The sequence below is a fragment of the Alosa sapidissima genome, chromosome 22, assembly GCF_018492685.1.
Source record: "Alosa sapidissima isolate fAloSap1 chromosome 22, fAloSap1.pri, whole genome shotgun sequence".
Taxonomy (NCBI): Eukaryota; Metazoa; Chordata; class Actinopteri; order Clupeiformes; family Clupeidae; genus Alosa; species Alosa sapidissima.
This window is the reverse complement of record NC_055978.1, coordinates 10,536,275-10,557,347: the sequence shown is the minus strand read 5'-3', so window position 1 is coordinate 10,557,347 and position 21,073 is coordinate 10,536,275. Positions and strand designations below refer to the sequence as shown.

At 42.3% G+C, this 21,073-nt stretch overlaps 1 protein-coding gene across 2 annotated transcripts in view; it reads right to left on the bottom strand.

Moving 5' to 3' along the window:
• Window positions 1-21,073, bottom strand: part of LOC121697619 (interleukin-15 receptor subunit alpha-like) — a 43,984-nt gene that overhangs the window by 13,492 nt on the left and 9,419 nt on the right. The window contains exons 2-4 of one of the 2 annotated variants that reach the window (XM_042079205.1): window positions 3,833-4,027; window positions 1,887-1,979; window positions 966-1,232 (exon numbers count right to left, since the gene is read on the bottom strand). In XM_042079205.1, the coding sequence (XP_041935139.1) occupies window positions 966-1,232; window positions 1,887-1,979; window positions 3,833-4,027 (555 nt within the window). The remainder of the gene's footprint in view (window positions 1-965; window positions 1,233-1,886; window positions 1,980-3,832; window positions 4,028-21,073) is intronic. The other variant, XM_042079206.1, reaches the window with a different exon arrangement.

Here is a 21,073-nt window from a genome sequence, read left to right as displayed (position 1 = left end):
TGCAAGCACACACAAACACACATACAGTACACGCACACACACACACACACACAGTGTCCTGAGCTAGCAACATTACATTACATTACATTTGGCTGTAATGTAATGTTTTAACCCAAAATGACTTCCAACAAAGGAAACAATCAAGGTAGAGTGTGATAAGGAAAAGTTAGTTAGTGCAGCAGTGAATAATCTGACGGGGACTGACACTTGACTGTATGGAAGTACTTCCATACAGTCAAGTGTCAGTCCCCGTCAGATGGTAAGTGCTAGAATTAGCAACATTTGCAAGGCCCCTCAGAAGCTAACAAAGAAAAGTCCTGTAATCGGTGCATGCTCTCTCTCTCTCTCTGCTGCACTCTCAAAATATATGTTCAGTGTCAAGTTAAATCTGCTGCAGAGAACCCAGAACATAGTCAATATGTTGTTTTTGAGAGATTTAATGCAGGAGAGATTTAACGCATTTCCGATTAAAACGATCAAGGTCGTTCAAAAAACACATCGCAGCTGTGTGTGTGTTTGTGTGTGTGTGAGAGAGAGAGGGAGAGTTGATTTATATGCATTCTCACTGCAGTCCAATAACTTGCAAGAATGGAATGCAAAGCCATCAGCAAGGGAAAGCATCTGCAACCACATAGTCTGTGACTCTCACATACAACTAGCCTACTATGATGGTACTTCAGATTTGCTTGTACAAATGCAACTACATATATGATTTTGTTCATTATATTTCATTTCTCATTCACGCTTTCGAAACTCCTTGAACGTCTGTAAAATGGGTAGACTTTGTACGAAATCCAACTTCCAAGGTTTGGAAATTTGCAGTACCTAATATGTTTCTAGATGTAGCCGGGAAGATCAAGCTGCAAGCTCGCAAAAAAAAAAACATGTGCATATGGACATAAACAGACAAACACAAACACAGAAAAGCATGCCCCTTTTGAGTCAGAGTCACCGTGTGTGTTTACCTAGTGTGGGACTGGGAGAGGCCCTAGTGGGCATCTGCACAGAGCTGCCTGTACTGGTTGGCTTTACATGGGCCCCTGTGGCCTCTCTTGTCTCCCAAGCTGCTGCTTCTGTTGTTGTTGTTGTTGTTGTTGTTGTTGTTGTAGTTGTTGTGGTGGTGGTGGTGCCTGGGAATGTGACTGATGTTCTGGTGGCTCTGGTGGTTGCTCTAGCGATAGCTTTAGGTGCTAAGCTGGTGTGTGTGGTGTGCGGCTTCCCTGAGGTGGTCACTGTGCCATAAAACACACACACACACACACACACGTTTGTTTTACAAGCACTTTCTTCACAAACACACACTCTCACACTAGCAGTCATGTGCAAACATGCAGTACGATGCAAGCTTGCTAAGCAAAGTGTACACTGTAAGCCACCGGTTTTACTCATGGACAAAAACACACACACACACACACACACACACACACACAGACAAACCTGTTAGCAAATTTGAATGTGCCCCGCAGGTTGGTCTGGAAAGGAGTCCATTGACGCCCGTTTCAGAATCACCAAAAACCCAGGAACGTGCATTTGGTGCTTCTCTTGTGACGCAACAGGTCAATGCTACAAATTGCTTTCTTGAATTTCCCCTTGGGGATCAATAAAGTATCTAACTTTAATGCACACCCTTAAGTTTAATTTCACTGCTGGTTACACCTGTGGAATTAGTAAAATGGCAAGTTCAGAAACACGCGGGTAATTAGCTCCTTTTCAGAGCAACAGGTTTGTCTGACTGCACCCCGGTTAACAATCGCTAGACAATTACAGACATACGTATGTCAACGGACACTAGAAGACTAGAACACACATGCACCGACACACACAAACACACACACACACACAAACCACACAGGACGGTACCATAAACCTAAAAGAGAATTACAGACCATGGGTGGTTGTTTGCCCTACAGTAGGGAGCGGAGTGCCAGTCGAGGTTGTGTACTCTGGTGTTGCAGTTGTCGTTTTCTTCGTGGAGGTTGCTGTAGCACAGACAAGTCTTGTCATTAGCCAACGAGACCCCCTCTCCTTCTCTCTCCCTCACATCCACATAAACACACACACACACGCACACACATAGCATGGCATGGCGTGGTGTGTTTCAGATCTAGATCTAGCACCCAATCTCTCTCTCTCAGTTCCACTCACACACACACACACACACACATATGGTGTGTAAAACTGCATAATCTGCACTCAGGCTATTTGCTCCAGACCCCATACACATACAGTAGTTTTAACTTCAAAGTAGAAAAGAGACAGACTTGTTGATACTGTATTCTTCACAGCCAACAGCTGGGTTGTGCAGGAGGATTACTGTGGCCTTGTGGCCTTAGTGCGTCAGAAAACACTTTTATTTCAAAACATGCTCAAATTAAAGGTACCGTCAGCGATTCTAAGCGATTTCTGAGCCGTAACACTTTTTTTTGGTTATGTTCAGCACGTTCATCTCCTCACAATCTGCTGGCTGTCCATTCCACAAACACACAAAAAAAATGATTATCTTGCACAGCCCTGGCACAAGCCTGTCCTCTGGAGGCAGAATGAAAGGGGAGTTTGAGGAAGGAATTGATGGGTTTGCTCTCTGGTTGGTGTTTGGGTCAAAATATCAACGGACGTGATGTCATCCAGAATCGCTGACTGTATCTTTAATGGGCAATTCCACGCAAAACTGTTACGTCCATAGCGGCAACTAAATGCCATGGTATATTTGTATGATGCGAATGATTATGTGAAAAGTTTTTCATGTAAGTTCTACAACCAAAAAGAGTGAATGCTCAAATTTTAATTAATCATCATTCACATTATACCTTACCATAGCATTGTGTTGGCGTTATAGACGTGACAGTTTGCATGGATTGCCCTTATAATAATAATGATGATGATGATGCAGCAGCAACAACAACAACAGCAACAGCAGCAGGATAACATGTTGAGTGTTGCTACAAGCTGGTCCATTGACCCATTGAACACAGCTTAGCTATGCCTCAAAAGTACAATCCAACCTCAGTGCAGTGAGCCGTGGCAGAAAGTGCAATCATCTATAGTTATGACAAAATGTTTTGACCATGTGACCAATGTTTTGACCATAGAGCTTTATTTGTGTGTGCATGAAAAAGAGAGTACCACCTATGGTGTGTGTGTGTGTGTCTCTCTGTGTGTGTGCGTGCCTGTGTGTGTCTCTCTCTTTCTGTGTGTGTGTATGTGTGTGTGTGCGCGCCTGTGTGTGTCTCTCTCTTTCTGTGTGTGTGTATGTGTGTGTGTGCATGTGAGAGAGAGTCAATCTGTGCTGCTGTGCTGTGTGTATTGATGGGTCGTCTGTTTGAAGTAGACTTAAGTGGTTTAATCCCTGGCTGCATCAGATTTGCAGAATTTGCAGATTTTATGAGCAGCATCGCTGTATTCTAAAGGAATAGACTATGAGTGCAATCCAGTGCAAAAGTCAGTGAATGGATCCTCACAGTCATCTAGTCTAGTTCATTATACATAAAAAACAGATATACAATATAAATCAACTGCAACTCCAAACTGCAGTGTGGTGTTTTGATCAGATTGATTGATTGATTGATCGATTTATGCTTTAGGAGCAGAGAAGCAAATAGCTCAAATGTCAGCAACCTTTTGTCAAGATCAACCTTTTGCCTGTGAAGCCTTTCAAAATCACATGATCAACTGTGCCTGTGAAGCCTTTCAAGATCACATGATCAACTCTGCCTGTGAAGCATTTCAGTTTCAGGAATAGTTCTCTGTAAAAACATCCACTAGCACAGGACAGTACAACAACATTAAACTTCACCAGAATCTCTTCTGTGGTGCCTACAGATCAGTGCCTTACCGACACAAATCAGATGCAAAGGTGTATGCCAGCCGTAGACTAGTGATGTTGAGTTGAATTTGCATTTGATCTGGTTTGAAGTTCCCGCTTTCCTCCTAAAACCAGGCTCACACTTGTAACGCAATGAGTGGTTCACAGGAAACTTGGTCTGTTCTATCGGTATGGTATGTTCCACCGGAGGGGGAGGGCCACAACCTACAGAGCACAGAGAGTCAGTCAGATGACAAAAACAATAAGCAATACAACAAAGCCCACAACAATGTTATTACATTAGGCGCCACCATCATTCTGACATCTCGGTAATACAAAGGGTCAAAGGGCACAGAGAGTCAGTCAGATGACAAAAACAATAAACAATAAAGCCCAAAACAAAATGTTATTACATTAGGCGGCACCATCATCTTCTAGGAAGTCCTGGTAGTGGAAGGTCAGGTGAAACAGAATTATGTTCTGGACCTTCTGTTGGAATCTTAAGTTAAGTGCATCACACACCTGCACAGACATTAGCATGGCTCACTATGCTTTCGATGCTCAAATACTTGGTGGGCAGCCGTGGCCTACTGGTTAGGTCTTCGGGCTTGTAACCGAAGGGTTGCCGGTTCGATCCCCGACCAGTAGTCCACGGCTGAAGTGCCCTTCAGCAAGGCACTAACCCCTCACTGCTCCCCGAGCGCCACTGTAGCAGGCAGCTCACTGTGTCGGGATTAGTGTGTGCTTCACCTCATTGTGTGTCCACTCTGTGCTGAGTGTGTTTCACTAATTCATGTTCAGATTGGGATAAATGCAGAGACCAAATTTCCCTCACGGGATCAAAAGAGTATATATGCTTATACTTACTGAAAAGTAGTCCAACAGTAGTCCAACAGTGCAAGAATAAGGTCTAGAGACCAGCATAAATTCCAGCATTAAATGGTTCTAGAGACCATATGGACAAATAAGAGAGTAATGTATAATGTAGACAAGGTAGTATAGCTACTTAGTAAGGCCCAATCCCATTTCTCATTCATACCCCTTCCCCTACCCCAAACAAAAACAAAACTTAGATTCACCTTGTTCTCAACGCAACCCTGCACACAACCGCAGAACCCTTTGGCCGCTGCCACCGCGTAGATTCAAATTCTATTATATTTCTAGTTAAAGTAGGGCATTCCACGCATCATCCTTTAAGCATTAACGAAAAACTGAATTTGTCCTGCTTTCTATGAACTGTAACTTTTGTATGTGACTGTGCATGAGCTGCGCTTTTTACGCACGCAGCCTTTCCTTGCAACCCCCCCCCCCCCCTCGCTCTCTCTAGCCCGCTGCCCCTCCTCTGCATGTGCATTTAACAAAATATTCACGATTGTTGAAGGATTGTTGTTGCCACATAGAAGCATTGCATAGAAGACGTCTGGCTAAATTGCTTAGCATCGTGACCATGCTGCGCAAATTTGTTCAAAACTGCTGCATTGAAGTTAACTCTGCTAAGGTCTTATCACAACATAGTAGGCTACATTAAGGAGACTAAACTAAGTTAAGTTATGCAATCAAGCAGTATCTCAAAGCTAACGTTATAATACTGTTTGGATGTCGAATTTAGCATTCTTAGCCTACTTACAGCTGCTTGTCAATTTCGTTGAAGGGCTCATTTTATTGACTCTGACACTGAATGTTTGCAAAATCCCGATGTAAAAGGAAAAGTGTTTTCCAAAATTCAAAAGTGCTTGTCCCAAGGAGAAGTACAAACCTTTATTTTAACTATGTAGAAAATGTTATGAATTGAATCCACACATCAGCAGCCTTTTAACTGTGTTACAATTGCAAGGGTTCCCTCATGAACGTCTTAAAATGACAGGCACTTAATTAGACCTATACACTACCAAGACGATCTTAATACCCCCGATCTTAATTGAGCTCAATTACATTTTAGCAAATCCAGCTGAGATCCTGGAATTGTTAGAATGATCTGTTTTCAATCTATTGGGTGTCTCATCTCTGGTCATCATTGACTTTGAGGAAGACACAGTTGTGTCGAAACGTTAGACTGTTTGCACCAAAATAAAAGACTGCAAGTAATCAGTGTGCTCCAGCTCCCTTTGTCCAATTCTATTTCTGTTGCCACCGCTCAATAAGAATTCCATTGTTTATCAGTTTATTTATCCGATACTTGTCAGTCGAAATTTTCAATGCTGATGTGCGTGGCCATTCAGGGCTAGTGACGAAAGTGTTGTGTGTGAGGACCTTTAAACTGCCAGATGTGCCTGTCGTTTAAAATAGGGCCCATAGCCGGAATTAATTTATGTCTGCCATCCTTGGAAAAATGTTAGGAAGGTGATCAGCATCCCCATTTACAGTTAAAGGAGAAGTCCGGCGATTTTTCACATAGATCTCCGTTACTCGAGGTCATCGAGTGCTGTCAGTACGAAAATCAAAAATCGTTTTAAGAGTGTAGTCAGAGACTTTCTAATGAGGAGACACAGCACTCAAAAAATCCTCCATAGAAATGCATCTAGGCTTAGCTTGTAACGCCAATATAGCAGTTGTCTACGCATATCACACCCCTTCCGCGGCAAAACGTCGACATGTGAATACATTGAGCCAATAATGTGGTGTGTTGTGAAGACATTGTGCCAATCATGTGTTGTGATCTCGCCGCTGGAGCAAGATTGGTGTCGTGAAACCTTGCACACGCGCATTTCTGCCGAAATGGATGCCCGATAAGGGCCCAAAAAGCGTTGCAATATGGCCACCGAGTGGAGGGACTTGCCTAAAAGGAATTTGGTGTAGTTATCAAGACACGCCTAAATGTGATGTTGACCTTATATATGGGCCTCTTCTCCAGCGGAAAACGGTACCTCCCTATGCAAAGGGATCTAATTGAAGACAAGGAGCCAGTTAGGTGTGTATGTATTCATATTCATTCAGCCTATAGAACCTTTCAACTGCAGACACAAACATGGGCGTTCCTAAGGCATTTTTGGAGGCACAGAAAACAACATTGAGCTGGATGTTAACTTGGGGACAAACAAAAATAAAAAAGAAAGCAAAGGCTGATTCATTTTTATTTAAAATTTCAAACGGCAGTCTAAACTTTCCAGGATGGTCTTTAGTGGGTCATTTTGAACAACATGATGCACACCAGGACACTTCAACTCTGTCTTTGTTCTTTTATTGTGTATTTTGTCTCTAGCCATAATTTGTATTTTTTTTACATTTTTTAAACTGTCATTTTTGCAGAGTGAAAAAATGATCTGAATCTGTTATAGTTATCTGTTATGGCTGCTTTGTATAGAGGAAGTCGCCTAGACAGTCGTGCACACATACACGCACACAGCCTAGACAGCCACACATACAGAAACAAACACATACACACACACACACACACACACACACACACACACACACACACACACAGACTTCATGTGCCAGTGTCATACTGTTTTTAAAAATCCCCTTCTGATCGTGTCATACGCAAGCTAAATCAGCAGCACACATCAGATTCTCACTCATTGCGCAATGCAGAAGTACATTTCCCTAACGATATCTGGGACCAGAGAATTTTGGTTTACGTTCATCTATAACAGGCAAACACTAATGAGATATAAAGCAAACTAGAGATAATAAACAAGACCTAAACTAGAGATTATAAACAAAACCTTTGAACTTGATTTGTGATGGAGAGAAGCTGAGTGGTTTAGCTTACCTCCTGCTTACAGTACTACTAGCATTGATGTATGGGCCTCTTGGCTGAGTGTGTGCTTAAAATACATAAGAGGGCAGCTGAGTTAAGTGAATCTAAGTTTTGTTTTTGTTTGGGGTAGGGGAAGCCTTATTAAGTAGCTAAGTACTAAGTAGCTATACTACCATGTCTACATTATACATTACTCTCTTATTTGTCCATATTTATTTATGCTGGTCTCTAGACCTTATTCTTGCACTGTTGCACTGTTGGACTACTTTTTGCACCTTCACCATGACACTCACTCTCTTGAGCACCTTACCATGCACACAGAATCACAGGCCCAGTCCGGCCCTGCCACTGCAAGCGCCTCATGCTTGATCATCCTTAAGCACACTGTGGATTTTTTTTAATTTAATTTATATAGTATATTTAGTATTCTTCTACTGTCTCTATTGTACAGTGGAGTTTTGTTATATGTATATACTTATATTTACTCTTTCTGCTGTAAGTGCATGTTGTGTGTGATGTCTGTATGCTACTGAGACCTGAGAGAATTTCCCCTTGGGGATCAATAAAGTATCTATGTATCTATCTATCTATATATCTAAGTAGCTTTAGACTGAGGCTATGACTGTTAGTAGGAGTGTCTGTTTACTCTCTCCATGTTCCCTACCACCCACTTTTTAAGATAAAGTGGGAAAAAAACACAAATATTGTTTGTTTATGTTTGTCTGTAGCTTTTGTTATGTAGTTGGTTTTATCTGAAAAGGTTGTCCCATTTGGACTTGACTACAAAGTCAAAATATCGTCACACCCAAGGCCTGCTGACAAGCACCCCCGATCTGGCACCAAACTCAAACTTTGTGCCAACCTTTATATCCCCGGCCAGTCCCTAATCATTGCTTCATGTTTTCTCTCTTTGTTTTCTATCTGTCTATCTTCAAAACAACATTTCCAACTCTCTCTCTCTCTCTCATTTGTACTGTTTTTCTCAACACCATGTGATCTCTACACAGGGGCGTAACTGTCGGTAACTATCGCTTACGGGCCCGGACCAATCAGGGGTTCGCGAGACTTTGACAGACATAGATTAACGACCGGGCCCTTATAAACACCTCTACCCGCGACCGAGCCTTTCATTGTAAGACGCTCCTGCTCGATGGTGTCCCTCTTTAAGAATGACATCCAACAAAATAAATACCATACATAAAGTAATTACACAAATATATTTCAATAAATAATAACATATTTTAGTGATCATTTAATACATTTCTGAAACGAACAATGATGAATTTCAGTGTAATTTGTTTTGAATTGAGACTGGGGATTATGGGATATGGTACATGTAAGTGAAAATGCGTATTGTACTGTATGCAAAACAGTAAACACGTTGAACTTTCACGTTGAATAATTTCAAAGTTCTACAACCTGAGACACTTTGCACCGAGAAAGACAATTAACTGTTTTTTTTTCAAGCAAAACTTTACAAAGATAAAAGCTACTAATTTTCCAATACAACTGTTGTCATAGAAGTAGAAACTTTTTTCCGACAGTGTCACCAAGCATTGATTTACTTATTTAATTCCAAAGAATGTGTGTGGTTCTAGGAATCATGCTACTCTAAGGGGGGAATTCTCCCATTTTTGCGTAAATCATTTTACGCACTTCAGTTACGCACCTCTGTATTATGCGTTTTCTCCCATTACCGCCTCTGTCACACCCACAGTGTGCAAGTTCGAAATCAAGGCGGCCTTATGAAAGAGGCGTGATTTATTTAAAATAGAACCAGACTGATCCACCAATTTAGGTTGATATGACTTGATGAAAAAAATGGACAGATTCAAACGAAGTAGGCTCTGGGATTATGACTTTATGTAAGTTAACACTGAAGATGCCCAGTCGGTAAGCTCCAATATCCTGGTTTATAGCGGATGATTATAACGTTTTTTTCACTATTTAACATAGTCTCATGGATAAGGTAATGTCGGGATATGCCACCGTGTGACACTGTAATAGGGGAAAACATGAAGCTGTATCAGCATATTAAGCACCAAATTTGATACTGTAATGTTAATTTGTAACATTCTGTGTAGCCTACATGTATTTAGAACTAGGCCTACTGCCGACATTATGCTGTTTCACCTTGTGGGAACAATATGCTGTGTCACCTTGTAGTGGCGCTTGACCTTAATACAGCCCTCCGGAGCGCATAGCTGGGAAGGTGCCTAAGCCATGGAAGAATGCATGCAAGAGTTAAGAAACGCCCAAATTTCGGGGTTGCTCCTCCCAAAACGTTTAAAAACTATTGCGTGTTAACGTGTTAAAGGAGAAATCCGGCGAGTTTTCACATAGATCTATGTTTTTCGAGGTCACCGAGTACTGTTGGTACGAAACAAACTGAAAACAATCGTTTTTACCTGGAGTTGATACAAGCAGCAGCTAGTGGAGCCAGGCAGCTACAGCGCTACACTCTGGGGGCATGTCCGTGAGCCCCAATGTACATGCCCACACACACACACTGCAAGTGCGATTTACTAGCTACAGAAGCCGCACCATAAATGTCCTAGCTGATGTTACAAGATGTCATACACTACTTTAGAGTATTTTAGAAAAATATTTGTAATATTTGTAAATTGCATTTAGTAATTTAGTCTGTGAAACTAGCTCCCATACTTATAAATATGAATAATGTTGTTATGGATTTGTTATTTTGGTTTAAGCCTATATTCAGCAGGCAACTTATCAGTGCTAACGTTATTCAACAATAATGTACAAGATATGTAGTTCAAGATAATGCTAACGTGGTTTTCTATCTCCGTATGAAGAGTCAAAGATCATCAGGTGATTCAACGTTAGGTGTTTCCTGGCAGCCACAAACACAACTCTGTCCTTCAGTAACTGACCGACAAACGTGAAAGGCAGAGCTAAAATTTCAAGTACGGTATGTCCCTCCTTGGCTAATGTATTGTAAAGATGGAGGCTGAAACACTCTCACTTCCTGTTTGAGATATTTTTTAGGCACCCCTTCTAGGATGTCTTGGGTTCACCCAAGGAACATATCTACCAAATTGCATGCTTCTATCCACCGTGTAACAATTTTTCACACAATCTCCCCTACTATCTAGGACACTGGGAACAAATTAAGATGATAAAGGTTCATTAATATTTACATTTATGGAGTTTTTCCTGCTCCTGTTAACCATGTCATTGGTATGAATGGTGGCAGGCCTACTGCTATCAGGTCATGCCAATTTTTGGAGGGTAAATAAAAACAACCATGTAGATGCTTTTGATTTCTTTTGCCATCCCAATGTGATTAATGGTCTCAGCCTGGCCCCCCCTATATAACAATTATGGCTCTGCCACTGTAAATATAGTGCAAAAAAACTTTCCTGGTAGATAGATAGATACTTTATGTAGCGTGGTATGTAGCGTGAGTGTGATGACTGTGTGTGTGTGTGTGGACTTTCCTGGTACGTACTGAGGGTGTGATAACACTCAGTGTGTCATTATTTATCTCAGAGGTGTGACATGCATCAATTTCTCAGTATCTACCTCACCCCTTACATAGAGGTGAAGCTTCTCTTAGAGCACTCATATCCTGAAGACCTTTCAACGTTAGCTTGCACACTGTGTGTGTGTGTGTGTGTGTGTATGTACTTTGTGTCCGCATAACACACTCATCTGTTGTTCTTAGAATCCACATATATGATGTGATCTGGGGAAACCCATCACATTGTGAAATGTCACCAACTTAACATTCTGATACCATCCTAGCCACATCCAGAATTTGTGTGTATGTGTGTATACTTATCTCTTTGTGTGTGTGTGTGTGTATTATTCTGTGTGTGCTCATACAGTACACTCACGTCTCTTGTGTGTGTATCCACATACACACTTATCTGTCTGTGTGTGTGTGTGTGTGCTCATGTGATGCCACTTCCTCCTCATATGCAGCTCATGCAGATACCCTTCCTTTTGTTTCACTCTAACACGAACAAGCAAAAAACATCCTTCCATTCCCTCTAACACAAACATGCTGTCACTGTTATTTATAGTTATTTATATAATATATAAAATTTATATATTTATATTCAGCTTATTTTTTGTATGTGGTAAAGAGACTTGGTTTCACTCTGAACTTTTAAATGAAAAATGAATGTATTGAAATGTTCAAGTTCACAACAGTATTTAAGACTGTGGCATATTAATAACGTCAGGCCTAGCTGTAGGTAAGCCACCGTCAAGGCACATATGAACAAAGGAATCCCCCCCAAACAATAAAAAAACCTCCATTCAAACCAAACTGAAAATGTTCAATACGCAGTTGTTCGTTAACCCACTTTCGTACAATAGCATACATATAAATAGTAGTCAGCTTCAACAACCCTCTATTGAGCTCAGAAACATTAAATAAATGCAGGCTACTACCAGTTTTCCGACAACGTCTGTCTTAACATAGGCCGACAACACAAAGTGAATCGTTCTCCTAGAGCATACAATCTCTAATTAAAAGAAGAAAATGAAAGAAAGAAAATGTATGAAACGAAATCAAAAGTTAGAGTAGGTCAAAATATCAACTGAAGGAGTCAGGGGTGAAAGAAGGGGTGAGACGTTTTGTTGTGTGGGCGCCGCCACGGAAAAATAGGCTATAGTTTGTTGTAATGAGGAATTTAAATGGAATTGGGGCAGCGGTAGGTATGGAGGACAGGTGAAAGGGTTTTTGGAGGCTACAAACAGGCTTAGGGAAACCGGTCACAGCAGAAAAAGTTTGGATCAAACCCGGCATCCAGCGCTGTTCGTCGTAGAAAGCTCCTTCTCCCTGTAGGCTATGTCTTGCAGAATTCTCGGAAAAGGATGTCGGGGTCCAAAAGTGCTCTCAGGGCATAGAATAATCCACCAAAGTATCCCAATAGAATCCACACGATCCTTTTCGTTCTCAGTAACTTCTCTCTTACCGCAACTCATCCGCCATCGGCCCACCCTCTCCTTGCCACAGACTTCATTCAAATAATGACAGGCCTACGCTCAAATTCACGTCATCGCGTCACGTCCCAACACAAACAGAACCCCTCAACTGCCACCAGTCTACGCCAAAACCCACCAGTTACTATTTAATTATTATATTATTATAATTTTAAGTAGGCAGGCATAGCTGACCGCTACAACTGTGACACATATATCTCACTTCTCACATACATTCTTCCATTCCCTCTAACACAAACATGCGGTCACCGTGACACATATACATCCTTCCATTCCCTCTAACACAAACATGCTGTCACCGTGGCACATATATCTCACATACATACATCCTTCCATTCCCTCTAACACAAACATGCTGTCAGCTTGGCATGGTGGTAGTGCAAAAGTGAACAGTGCAGGGATTGAACAGTGCAATAACGTTGCTTATTATTAATTATACAACAATTGGGTTCTATGGAACTATTTATTTGTTTCTGATTGACCGAGAGACATTCCATGAGTTGGAATGTCCTTGGACATTTCAACTCAGACTTTGCACAGCTAATAATAAGTCAAGTCCGTTTTATTTGTATAGCGCATTTAACGTGCACAGAGTGCAACCCAAAGCGCTCCACATATAGGCTAAGACATTGTCATTGACACATAGACTAACAAAGACAATAGATCACAGTCCCGCCCCTCCTCCGAGAGCTTAGTTTCCGGAAGTAAATTTCCCATTAATTTCTCCCATTGACGTTTTGGAAAAATCCGTATCTAAAGAGTTTTAGAGCATGTCTTAGGCTAATCAGCTACGGAGTAACTCATAAGCATACAACATATCATTTCGAGTGAAAAAACGAAGAGAAAGTCCAAAAAAAGTCGTTTTATAACGGTGTACATATTTTCATTTCCGAGCGAAGGAACTACTCATCCCATAAACCACCGCGCCTCACTGAATAATATATAAGCAATGCACGAACCAGCGCGATATCATTTCCTCCAAATAGTGATTTTTATATAGTGAATGTGCAGTTAATAGCAGTTATTTCAGGAGTAATCGTGCAAATAATCGTGTTTTGGTATTGAATGTTATATGTGTGAAAGCGGTTAACGTTAGCAACATTGTGCAGTGCTTCGTATCTGACTGCCATCCTGATGCATGGACCGGTGCATGGTCTGCTCTTGGACCACCATATTCAGTTTGCTGTGAATTATTACGCAAAATGTTCATTAAATCTATGAAGAAGTATTTCTAGGTTAATGATTGATGATATGACTCGTACAGTATGAAGGCTACAGTAGCCTAGCTAATGTTAACTAGCATTACCAACCTCCCTGCAAAACTCACCACACAACTTTGTAGGTCTTGTCCCTCATGCTGGCCCTTACAAAACCCACAAGCTAACCCTCGGACACACAACAGTCAATTATGTGACCCGATTTAAAGTGGTTTTGACCCCTTTGGACACTCTTGATTTTGTCCTTGAAACAGTGAAATATTCACGGGGCATGGACGGTTTGCTAACCATTTTACTGCAGTGTCTAGCTGCTAGCCGGTGGTAGCATCCAGCTTGCATGTGCTATCAGCTAGCTAGCTAGTTCAAAAGTTGAAGTACTTATTGAGATACAGGGCTTTTTATGCCTCGACTGAAACAACAATTCATGTTCATAGAAACAACAAGGTCACTAAAACATTATATTAATGTTAGCAGCATTATAATGACATTCTAATGTCTGAAAGGCTAATGATTAGCCTATCGGCTACCTGAAAAGTTAAGTGTTTAAACTAGCATTTACAGTGTTCTATTTGATGGTGTATTGGCCCTGACTAAGTTCGTGTGATATATAAACCACAATCCTTGATACAAGTACCAATGTTCGTCTAGAAAGTTTTTGTTCACATTAAGATTTTCGCTATAGGCAGTAAAAGACTCCGCCATCTTTGTCAATAATTTTTGCTGATAAAGTTTCAAACTATGATCATAACGGCCTTTCCACCAATCAGAGGCATCACTGTGGGATTGTGGGTAATGAAGTACTTATCCAAGACATCGCAATTAAAAGACATTTATTTCAAAACAAGGTTAGTGCCCCTTGAATTTTCGCCCATATACAATCGCTTAGTACAGACGTAGCTGGTTTTGAGTCTACCATGTGCAGTTAAGTTTTTATGGCTTATACAGTTTTGCTAAAAATGCTAACTAACATGCTAACTATGCTAACCATGTTACTTAGCTAACTTAGCTAATCATTTTTAGCAGTTATGCTAAAAATGTTAGCAATGTTAACATGCTAACTATGTTAACCATGCTAACTAGCTACAGTGGGTAGGAGTCATATTTGATGACAAGTAACAGTTACAATGGCTGAACAGTTAAAAAGTTCAGTAGTTTAGAGGGTTAAATGGTTTAACAGTGAAATATTGTAGTGAGGACTTTTATTTTGAAACAGTTTTTGGCAGAGGAAGCAGTTGAAAAGGATGTGTAGTCTTAATAGGGCCAGTTGGTATGCTTAAAGCCTGAGACTGGCAGTTGGGCCAGGTGGCCTGAACACCTGCCATAGGATTCTAATTGCTGTGATGTCATAAAGGGCAATGTTAAGTCAATGGGGAAATTTTGATAGTTTTTAATTAATAGTTTAAAAAGTATAAAAGTTACAAAGCTGAAAAATACATAGCACTCTTGTCCTAAGTAAGACCTACGTGACAATGTTTGAATGAAGTTTCTACGTTAAACGGTTGAAGCTGCATTAAACGCATTAGAAGAAGAACTAGAAAACGCAATTCCAGGGAATTACCAGTGCATGAAAATGCAAAACATATGGTGTGAAATATATTGTTAAAACAGATGATGTGCTAATTGGCAACCAACATGATGAGGTTTAATATAGTTCAAATGACAGAACTAGGTAGATGTGGTTTAATATAGTTGGAATGACTGAACTAGGTAGATGAGGTTTAATATAGTTGGAATGACTGAACAGTTAAATAGGTGGATAGTTTAAAAGGTTAAATTATTTGCTAGGTAGACAAAGTTTAATATAGTTGGAATAACTGGACAGTTAAATAGGTGGATAGTTTAAATGGTTAAATAATTTGCTAGGTAGATGAGGTTTAATATAGTTGGAATGACTGAACGGTTAAATAGGTGGATAGTGTAAAAGGTTAAATTATTTGCTAGGTAGATGAGGTTTAATATAGTTGGAATGACTGAACTAGGTAGATGAGGTTTAATATAGTTGGACTGACTGAACAGTCAAATAGGTGGATAGTTTAAAAGGTTAGCCTGAGAAACTGATAGGGTGCAGGTGGCCTGGCCACCTGGCCTAGGATTCTAATTGCTTAACGGCAGCCTTAATAGAGCCATATTCCCTTCCGGTTGAGTGGCGCATGTAGATGCAGCGACTCCTTGCTTCTCCTGAACGTGCAGTGTTTTTTTGTTGTTAAAATGTGTTTTTCGGAATGTTTATCGCATGAAACTACGTCGGAACGCATGTACAGCCGACAGCAACTGTTGCAGATACGGGAGGAAAACAACAGTATCGATGTTTTGGACATAAAAACAGAGACGCTGGCTGAACTGGGAATACTTCGCCTGCCTACCACAACATCGGACCCGTCTGCTTCACCTGGCCGGCGTCACCGCAAGTGGTGTGCCAGGACAAGGAAGAGAGGCAAGCGAGCTGGCGTCGAAACAAGGCTAGCAGCCAACCCAACTCGCCCAGCAATACCATCCATATACCTGGCAAACGTAAGATCACTGGACAATAAGATGGACGACATTCGGTTGCTAAGATCAGCAAACAAGACAGTGAGTAACTGCTGCGTGACTGTTATCACTGAATCATGGCTCAACGATAACATCCCCGACTCTGCTATACACCTGGAGCAGCTAACGTGCTATCGAGCTGACCGAGCCCTAGCAGACAAAAGACGTGGTGGAGGAGTTTGTGTTTACACACATGATGCTTGGTGCCGAGACGCTACGGTAGTACACAGACTTCCGGAGAGGTCACACCCAACACCTGCCACTGACCATCGACGGTGCTGTGGTGGAGAGAGCGAGCAGCACCAAATTCCTGGGGGTGCACATCAGTGAAGACCTCTCCTGGACCACCAACACTGCATCACTGGCGAAGAGAGCTCAGCGCCGCCTGTACTTCCTGCGGAAACTCAGGCGAGCAAGTGCTCCACCAGCCATCATGACCACATTCTACCGAGGCACCATTGAGAGCATCCTCTCCAGCTGTATCGCTGTGTGGGGCGGAAGCTGCACTGAATACAACAGGAAAGCCCTGCAGCGCATAGTGAACACAGCTGGAAGGATCATTGGTGCTTCACTCCCCTCCCTGAAGGACATTTACACCACCCACCTCACCCGCAAGGCGACCAAAATTGTGAGTGATTCAAGTCACCCCGCTCACAATCTGTTTGATCTACTGCCCTCTGGGAAGAGGTACAGAAGCCTGCGCTCCCGCACTACCAGACTCACCAACAGCTTCATACACCAAGCTGTAAGGATGCTGAACTCTCTCCCTCCTCTCCCCCCTCCACCCTCAGCTACATAACATCCTGGACATTGGACCCACAATGGCCGCCTGCACTACTCCACTTGCACACTTGCACACTTGTACACTTTACAACTTGGTGTTGTTGTCCTGAAAACACAACACTTCTGCTGCTCTTACATAACTTGCACCACTATGCCACTTTCTTTATTACTTAGGTCAAACAGAACTACCCAAGCCTTTTATTGGCCTGACTTTGCACTAGTATTTTATTGACTGTCCATGCACAATTTCAGCCAAATTTTGCTGCTCTTATTTTTTCATTATTATATGTGCCCTCTTATTTACTTATTTACTTACTTTTTTGTTTACTTGAATGTTATGTTTGTCTGTGGACTTAAATTGGTAAAATGTCTTGTCTTCACCGTGGGATAGTGAGAAACGTAATTTCGATCTCTTTGTATGTCTGGAACATGTGAAGAAATTGACAATAAAGCTGACTTTGACTTTGACACTGCTCTCCACTGGCGGAGTTTATGATAATTAAGTGCCGACCCTTCTACCTCCCCAGGGAATTCACCGCGATTCTGCTGGTCGCGGTGTACATCCCCCCCAGCAACAAAAACAGTGACAGGAGCATGGCACTGAATGAGCTGTATCGGGCCGTCAGTGAACAACAAAGTGAACACCCGGATGCCTTCACAATCATCGCTGGAGACTTCAATCACGCCAATCTCAAAACTGCACTACCAAAATTTCACCAACATGTAAACTTCCCAACAAGAGGACAAAACACCCTGGACCTTGTTTACACCCCACAGAAAGAAGCCTACAAAGCCAAACCCCTCCCCCACATCGGGCAATCAGACCACATTAGCATCCTGCTGCTGCAAAAGTCACCAAACCGGTTCGGAAGGAGGTGAGAATGTGGCCGGAGGGGGCCGTCTCACAACTTCAGGACTGCTTTGAAACAACAGACTGGGATATCTTCAAAACAGCTGCCACCCACAACAACCACATTGACATTGAGGAATACACAGACACTGTGACCTCCTACATCACCAAATGCATCGATGATGTTACAGAAATAAAACACATCACCACTCGGGCCAACCAGAAGCCATGGCTGACAGGAGACGTCCACAGACTGCTGAGGGCCAGAGACAAAGCCTTCAGAGCTGGAGATGTAGCTGGCCTAAGAACAGCGAGGGCTAACCTGTCCCAGGGCATCAGGAAGGCAAAAAAGGATTACACAGACAAAATAACAACACACTTCAAAGACAGCAGAGATGCACAGAGCCTATGGCAGGTCATACAGGCCATCACTGACTACAAGCCTGCGCCACGGAGCTGTGAGAACAACACCTCTCTGCTAAATGACCTGAACAGTTTTTTCGCCCGTTTTGAAGCACAAAATGACACTCACCCACAGAAAACCCCACCTCCCCCCCACGACCAACCCCTGTACCTGTCCTCTGCCAGCGTGAAGAGGACACTAGCCACCATTAACCCACGCAAAGCAGCAGGCCCAGACAACATACCAGGACGAGTGTTGAAGGACTGTGCAGAAGAGCTGAAGGATGTTTTTACAGACATTTTCAACACCTCTCTGGAGCAAGCAGTCATCCCATCACTTTTCAAAACTGCCACCATCATACCCGTGCCAAAGAAATCATCACCATCATGCTTCAATGACTACCGTCCTGTAGCACTCACGCCCATAATCATGAAGTGCTTCGAACGGCTAGTCATGTCACACATCAAAGCCACCCTACCCCCCACCCTGGACCCCTTCCAGTTTGCATACCGAGCCAAACGATCCACGGAGGATGCAATCTGCTCTGCCCTCCATCCAGCCCTCACCCACTTAGACAATAAAGACTCATATGTGAGAATGCTGTTCATAGACTTCAGTGCAGCATTCAATACCATAATACCACAACAACTCATCAGCAAACTGGACAAGCTAGGATTCAGTACCTCCCTCTGCAACTGGCTGCTGGACTTCCTGTTGCAGAGACCACAAGCAGTACGTGTCGGGGACAACACCTCAAGCAATCTGACCCTGAGCACGGGGGCCCCTCAAGGGTGTGTGCTCAGCCCCCTGCTCTTCACACTGCTAACACATGACTGTACAACCACTCACAGCTCCAACCATCTGGTGAAGTTTGCGGACGACACAACACTGGTGGGCCTCATCACTAAGGGCGATGAGGCTCACTACAGAGAAGAAGTAGACCTGCTGGCTAAATGGTGCAAAGACAACAACCTCCTGCTAAATGTCAGCAAGACCAAGGAGATTGTTGTCAACTTTCAGAGAGGCCACAAACAACTGCCACCACTGTCCATCGACGGAGATGCTGTGGAGAGAGTGAGCAGCACAAAATTTCTGGGGGTGCACATCAGCGACGACCTCTCCTGGACCACCAACACAGCATCACTGGCGAAGAAAGCCCAGCAGCGCCTCTACTTCTTGCGCAAATTGAAGAAGGCAAGTGCCACGCCTCCTGTCATGACTACATTCTACAGAGGGACCATCGAGAGCATCGTCTCCAGCAGCATCACAGTGTGGGGTGGAAGCTGCACAGATCAGGACAGGAAGACCCTCCAGCGCACTGTTAACACAGCTAAGAGGATCATTGGAGCACCACTCCCCTCCCTGCAGGACATTTACACCACCCGCCTCACCCGCAAAGCACTAATGATTGTCAAGGATACAACCCACCCTGCACACGAATTGTTCAGCCTCCTGCCCTCTGGAAAGCGGTACAGGAGCCTCCGCTCCCGCACCACCAGACTGGCAAGTAGCTTCATCCACCAAGCAATCAGGATGCTGAACACTCTACCCACTCTCCCATCACTGACAGCCCCCCCCCCCCACCAGCCAGCCAGGAACCTAGGAAACTAGGATCCTGTCTACCCTAACCCCCCCCCCCCCCAACACCGCCCTGTGGAACTGCACTGTGACTGCGCAGCCTAACGTGTTGCTGCTTCACATCAAGCCTGATATACTTGAAATTACTGCATACTGCATATCAATGTAAATATACAGGTCACACAAGCACAAGTTTAAACTTCATGTAACTGTTAAGACTATATAAATATACAACACAACTACCTCTAATTTTTCTATATATATATGTCCTATATTTCTATTTTGATACATACATGTTCTATATTTCAGTCTTGCACTTTAATTTAATGTTTATTGTCTATGGCTATGTCTATAGAATGTCTATGTCTGTATTTAAAGCATGTCTATGTCTGCATGGGAAAGTAAGAAACGAAATTTCAATTCTTTGTATGACCAGTGCATGTAAAGAAATTGACAATAAAAGCCGACTTGACTTGATATTGTATGCTTAAAGCCTGAGACAGAGTATATAGTTTAAAAGTTAAATGTAGATAGTGTAATGGATGTTGATAGACAGAAAGTTGAATGGATGTTGATAGGCAGATTGTTTAATGGATGTTGATGGATAGTTTAATGGGTGGATGAGTGAATGGTTTGAAGAGGATGAATGGATAGAAAGTTGGATGAAATGTGTCTTATATCCTTGTAGAATGGAGAAACACAGAGAGAGTTGGTCTAGTTCAGTAGAAATCAGTTGATACAGGTGCAATCAGTTGAACTGATTCTTTGATGGGGCCTAGATGAGCAGCTGGAAGATGATACAGGTGCAAATCAAGTTAATTAGTCCATTGTGATGTCATCAGCCCATGTTAAGTCTGTGGGGAAATTTTGAGTAGTTTTTAATTAATAGTTTAAAAAGTATAAAAGTTACAAAGCTGAAAAATACAAAGCCCACATGTCCTAAGTAAGACCTATGCAACATAGTTTGGATGAAGTTTCTACGTTAAATGGTTGAAGCTGCATTAACTGCGTTAGAAGAAGAAAAATAATAAGAACTAGAAAAGCATTTCTTGAAGGAAATACAGTGCATGAAAAAAAAAAATAGAAATAAACAAAAGAAACAAAAGTAGCATGCTAACAATGCTAAAATGCTAACTATGTTAACCATGTGACTTAGCTAATCATTTTTAGTAGTTATGCTAACTATGCTAACTAGCATGCTAACATACTAACTATGCTAACCATGTGACTTAGC